Genomic DNA, 5,371 nt, shown 5'->3' on the forward strand with positions numbered 1-5,371 from the left:
TTTTTATTTTATTTTTGATTTATTTTAACAATTTTATCCAAATTTTTATTTTTGAAATTAAATATTCATTAAAAGACATTAAAAAATAATTGAATAACATTTTTAATAATAACATTTTTAATAATAACAAAATTAACATAAATTCTCACATCAAAATATTTTAAACAAAAAATAGGTTTGTTCAATAGAAAATATAATATTTATCCACTCAATCTTCTTTTTGGACATCAGCTAAGCTTCTTCTTAGACCACATTTCCTTCTTCTTAGACCACATCTGCAAATATATGAAAGAGATTATTTTTAAGATAAAGAAAGAAAAATGGTATATTGATTTGAATTAAATCGACACAAAGTTTGAAAAACAAAACCCGATTGCTTCTCCATGCCATTGACAGCTCAAGGATGAAGACGAGCATATAACACCTAAATGATTCATTCTTCACAATTAAACCGCTAAAAGGTAAATTATTGGAATCTAGATATATATCCTCTTACAGTGCAAATTTGTTTCCTCCATTTCTGTCTGGATATCTTCTTAATGATCTTCTGAAATTAGCAAAAACAATTATAAAACATTTAAGTAGACGATAATTATTAGTAAAAAAACTTTCAAGTTAATTTTACCTGGTGGTGGTACTACATTTGCATTCTTCTTCTTAGGACATATACATACTCTTGAATAATCTTGACAAGTGATCACTGAATGGTGTCTCCGGAAGGATCATTTTCCCAACTATTACTCTTGAATAATATTGACAAGTGATCACTGAATGGTGTCTCCGAAACTGGGATCATTTTCCCAACTATTGTTCTGCATGCATTGAACCACCACCTACTAACAACTAATTAATTAATTTAATACAACTCACCTTACAAATCCAATTGCAACAGATACAAGCCACAGTTTCCAGCTAAGCCTAACAATTGAGTAGAACTTCCCAAGAAGAATATTATGATCACCTATCATCAACATAAACAACACATTATTATTATATTATATCATTGTTCATGCACGCAAATTAAAATAAAAAAGACAACATATCGATTAGAGTCAAACCTGGAGCACAATAATTAGTCCAACTATCAACATGAAGAGACAGTTCTTAGTCACTCCCTTAAACACATTTATCTCATCTGGCTTCCTTGCATTCACCTCATTGAATATCTGCACAAATTAACCTTTTTCTCTTTATTTTCTTTCTTTCTACCTAGGGTATATATATATATATATTAATATCATACATACCTGACAAATAACAAAAGCATTGAATATGAGCGTGTTCTTCATTTTTTTGGTATGACCGGGATTATCATGCCTCAAGTTGAGTATATTTTCCCCTTGGAAGTTCAGAACGAGCAGGATGATCACTTGATAAGCTGCATGCAGTTGTATTACCCAACAAAAATATTTTTATTCATTTCTTGTCCTAGCTAGCTAGCTAGAAATTGTAAGTTATCAAACAACAACTTACACCTGCTTCCCAATAATAATAATATATACCTGAATTAGCAAGTTCCTCCATATTATATTTGTTATCAACGGTTCCCTGATCAAGGTACAAAAACAACAACAATACTCATGCAACCAACCATTCAATAATATTATTAATATGAACAAAAATGGTTGAATCAATTAAGTTTTCAAGCTTACCTCCGACCAACCGGAGGTCGATGCATCAGGTGATCAGTAGGTGGTTCAGTGGCCAATGCCAAAGATCCAAGTGTATCCATTATGAGATTAACCCAAAGAAGCTGAATTCATTCCACCGTAAGTTTTTCCCAAACAAAACAAAATAAAAAGAACCCATTAATTACCTACTATTTGTTTCTTTCTCTTTTTTCTCATGTCAGGTGCGTGCATAGATTATTAATTATATTTACTTGCACTGCATTCAGAGGAACATCACCAGAAGAAACTGCTGCAACAACATTAATAACAAGTGCAACAGCATTGACAATGAGTTGAAACTGGATGAATTTCTGAATGTTTTCATAAACAGAACGCCCCCATCTAACAACCTGCACAGCAAGGAAGGAGATGGCATTCGATGAACAAATTCCAAATTATAATACTTTCCTCACAATTTAAGCAAACAGTGCAACAAATTCTCGCTTTTGAAACAAGGCAACAAGAGTGCGCAAGAAAATTCAAAAAGCAAAGAACCAATTGAGAGATCAAGCCATATTAATAAGCATAGATCGTCTATATTTCAACCTAATAATAAACCAGCATGTACTAGTGACTAACCTTCACAATAGAAGCGAAGTTATCATCCAATATTATTATGTCTGAACTCTCTTTTGCGACTTCTGTTCCTTGGATGCCCCTTGAGAGACCAATATCAGCCTAAAACAAGGATAACATATCACCTTTAAAATCCAAAGGTGAAAAGAAAGGTAACAAACAATTTCAACTGAATAGAGAAAAATAAAAATCCAACAGTTGTAAAAATGTACAATAACGATAGAAGATTGATTAAAGATTCACAACTAGGTCAACTAAATAGAGGGAAAAAAGTCTACTATGTAAAAGATTCACATTTGAAATGTATTCTGTATAGTGAGCTAGATAGAGAAACATAACTGCATACAAAGAAAATTCATATTTTCATTGGTTTCACAATAGAAAAAATAAGCAATAGAAGATAATAATTTAAAGAGCACACTGTCTAAGGAAAATATAATGGTTTGACACAAATACCTCATTCAGTGCGGGGGGCATCATTGATTCCATCTCCTGTTACACCAACAACATGTCCTCTCTTGCGCAAGGCTCGCACAAGGAGCAACATATCATTGGGAGGCGACCTTCCCATTACCTACACATGGAATTAGAATCATTTATTTCCTTACTTAAACTAATTAAATAATCATTTCTTTCCTTACCTGCGCAAGGTCACCTCTATACTTCCCATTCTTGACACAAGCCCAACTGTCAACAGGAATTTCACTATAATTAGAATAAACTATTCAATTGAAAAGTTATTTGTCAAGTAAACAATTGAAAAGTTATTTGTGAAGTAAACAATAATCCAAACATCAAAGTTGATAATCTAACAAAAATGTGATAGAAATGAAGAGGACGAAATTAAATATAAATAAAAATTTCATGCAACTTGAGCAAAAGAGACACAATGGAAGTGAATATACACATGTAAAGCATCAAACCTAACATAAACTACTGACAATAATACTGTAATAATAAAATTCTTTTACAATCTTTTTATGCTTCTCATTAGTTATGCCTACGACTTTATCATAAGATATCCAACTGAAAAGAAAGAACAATCAACCTATTATTTTGAATGCAATAATAGAATTTTTACATTATAAACAAAATCATAAATTAGTTTGAAAACACATAAACTGTTAGGTTAACCTACATTATTTTACCTTTTGTCCTCCAGCTGTCTAGACACAGTGTAAGTGTAGGTTGAAGAACTTTGTCACCAATGAACTATGAAAAAAAACAAAACATAGTATACAAAGATGTGGAAAATAATATATGTATGTATATTAAGAGGTGGACGAGAACCATCTTTCACATCATGTCCTTGAACTCAATGCGGCCTTCGTGATTGGGATCAACTAGTATCATCTTCCGACAATGATCGATCTCGCTTCCTTCAGCGAAACCCAACTTCACTAACACGTGTTGCAATTCGTTAGCAGATATGTATCCATCTCCATTTTTGTCAAATACCTTAAATGCTTCTTTGAGATCGACATCCTCTTGTGACTCCCCCCTTCCAACTAATTAATTAAATGAAAAATTAATACAAGAAGATAAAATGTATGTATGTATTAATATATAAAATTACATGATTGTCCTCCTCTTCTTCATCCCCTTCTAGGCCAAGAAAAGTGTCATTGAGGGAATGGTGAAGATCAAATATCAATTTCATTTTCCAGAAAGTCGTGGATTTGAATAATAATATTTGTTTACACTATGACTGACTCGCTTTGGTCGTGAATCCCAATTCATGATCTTAAAATCTTCCACTTCTAGTGCTCGAGAAACAGAGAATAAGGAAAGAACAAGTTACCAAAACAGAGTAAACCCGGCCATACAATACCGTCGTCATTAAACTGATCACAAGAATAAAATAAACTATCCATCTCGATCATGACCTCAATTCAGCACCTGCACCACACCCATTAACATGTTCTTTTTCTGTTTACTTTACTCAATGATGATTTCTTCTTCTATGCAAAAGACAGAGATATATATTTATAGTCTAGATAGAGTGTAAAATCAAATTAGGAATTTAATATGTGAATGAAACAAAAGTGTATCTCACCAATGAAAGCCCAATAACGCACCGATGAGCTCTTTTATTGAGAAACATGCTTGTAATAACTTGGAAGCATCTTAATAACCATTTAATCAAAAAACAGAGATTATTTTCAGTGTAAAATTTCAGCAGATATCAGTTTTTATCAATGAGCATTGAGCAACTACATTAACTAAAATTGACTTTCGATTACTTCATGATTTTGATCATAAACTGGTTGTCTTGTGTTAGATAAAGGAAAAATTCTACTTTTACCGGGGAAGATAATTCTCAAACGCCTTCATTCCCACATATAGCAAGCATGTACTCCGCTGGATCTATGCCAAATAGCTCCATAAAGTGTCTAAATACACAGTCATTCCTTTAACACACCCAATAAACATAATAACATTGAGGTTCTTCAATAATTGAAAAAAATGGATTCTCTATAAAACATAAGTGACAGACATCAAGTCGAAGCAGATACCTAAAGTGACAATTATCATCGTCGAAACCATTGTCGGTGGGGCAGATTAACTCGAACTCGGGTCTCGTCGCTCTCCTCGATTCGCATAACACCGAGCTCGCCGAACTGGTTGAGAAGGATCTTCTTCTTCTTCAAACACTCGAAGTCGCCGTGAGTCACCACAATCTTACTATTTTCGCGCTGAGAAATGAGGTGTTAGAGCGAGAACTAGATCTTGAGTTCAAGCGATTCCTTCTCGAGCCTAAGAATTTGAAGTCTCTTCGGACGCTTCTGCTGTTTCACATTATTCCTACGCGGATTAGGTCTAGCAACTTGCCGAGTTCGCCCGAAGAGTTGATTTGGCACAAGACGCTCTATAATGACAATGTTCACTTGATTAGCCATGTGATGGTGGATTTAACTAAGGTCATTCGTCGTGATTTAGGGAATCGAACGATTATTGATATCTAGATCGGCTGAGTTAGGGTTTTCGAAAGAGAGATAGGGTTTTCGAAGAGAGTTAGCCCATTTTTTTTTAATGTAATCGAAGAGAGAAATCATAAATGATTTGGATTTAGACAAAATTCTAAATCTATTTAATTTAACTTGAAAATATAAATAAATTATTTA

General features: G+C 33.2%; 1 protein-coding gene, 1 long non-coding RNA gene and 1 pseudogene across 6 annotated transcripts; all 3 read right to left on the reverse strand.

The window, feature by feature from the left end:
• Nucleotides 1–264: 264 nt before the first annotated feature.
• Nucleotides 265–1,385, reverse strand: LOC124913323 (annotated as a pseudogene).
• Nucleotides 1,386–1,435: 50 nt separating this feature from the next.
• On the reverse strand, nt 1,436–2,234 carry LOC124913324 (calcium-transporting ATPase 9, plasma membrane-type-like). Its single transcript, XM_047453916.1, has 4 exons — nt 2,229–2,234; nt 1,883–2,020; nt 1,653–1,753; nt 1,436–1,548 (listed from the first exon to the last, which is right to left on the reverse strand). The coding sequence occupies exons 1-4, from the start codon at nt 2,232–2,234 to the stop codon at nt 1,470–1,472; spliced, it is 324 nt and encodes a 107-aa protein (XP_047309872.1). The 3' UTR covers nt 1,436–1,469.
• Nucleotides 2,235–2,256: 22 nt separating this feature from the next.
• On the reverse strand, nt 2,257–4,603 carry LOC124912165. 5 transcript variants are annotated; one of them, XR_007096643.1, is made up of 8 exons: nt 4,552–4,580; nt 4,303–4,372; nt 3,823–4,207; nt 3,537–3,754; nt 3,395–3,458; nt 2,888–2,951; nt 2,703–2,820; nt 2,257–2,348 (listed from the first exon to the last, which is right to left on the reverse strand). It is a non-coding gene; the product is annotated as an uncharacterized LOC124912165 (long non-coding RNA). The 5 variants fall into 5 exon arrangements; XR_007096640.1 differs by having other exon boundaries at nt 3,823–4,145; nt 4,303–4,603; XR_007096641.1 differs by having other exon boundaries at nt 2,888–2,933; nt 4,303–4,603.
• Between the last annotated feature and the right edge of the window lie 768 nt (nt 4,604–5,371).

Source organism: Impatiens glandulifera, chromosome 8 (genome assembly GCF_907164915.1).
Source record: "Impatiens glandulifera chromosome 8, dImpGla2.1, whole genome shotgun sequence".
Classification (NCBI taxonomy): domain Eukaryota; kingdom Viridiplantae; phylum Streptophyta; class Magnoliopsida; order Ericales; family Balsaminaceae; genus Impatiens; species Impatiens glandulifera.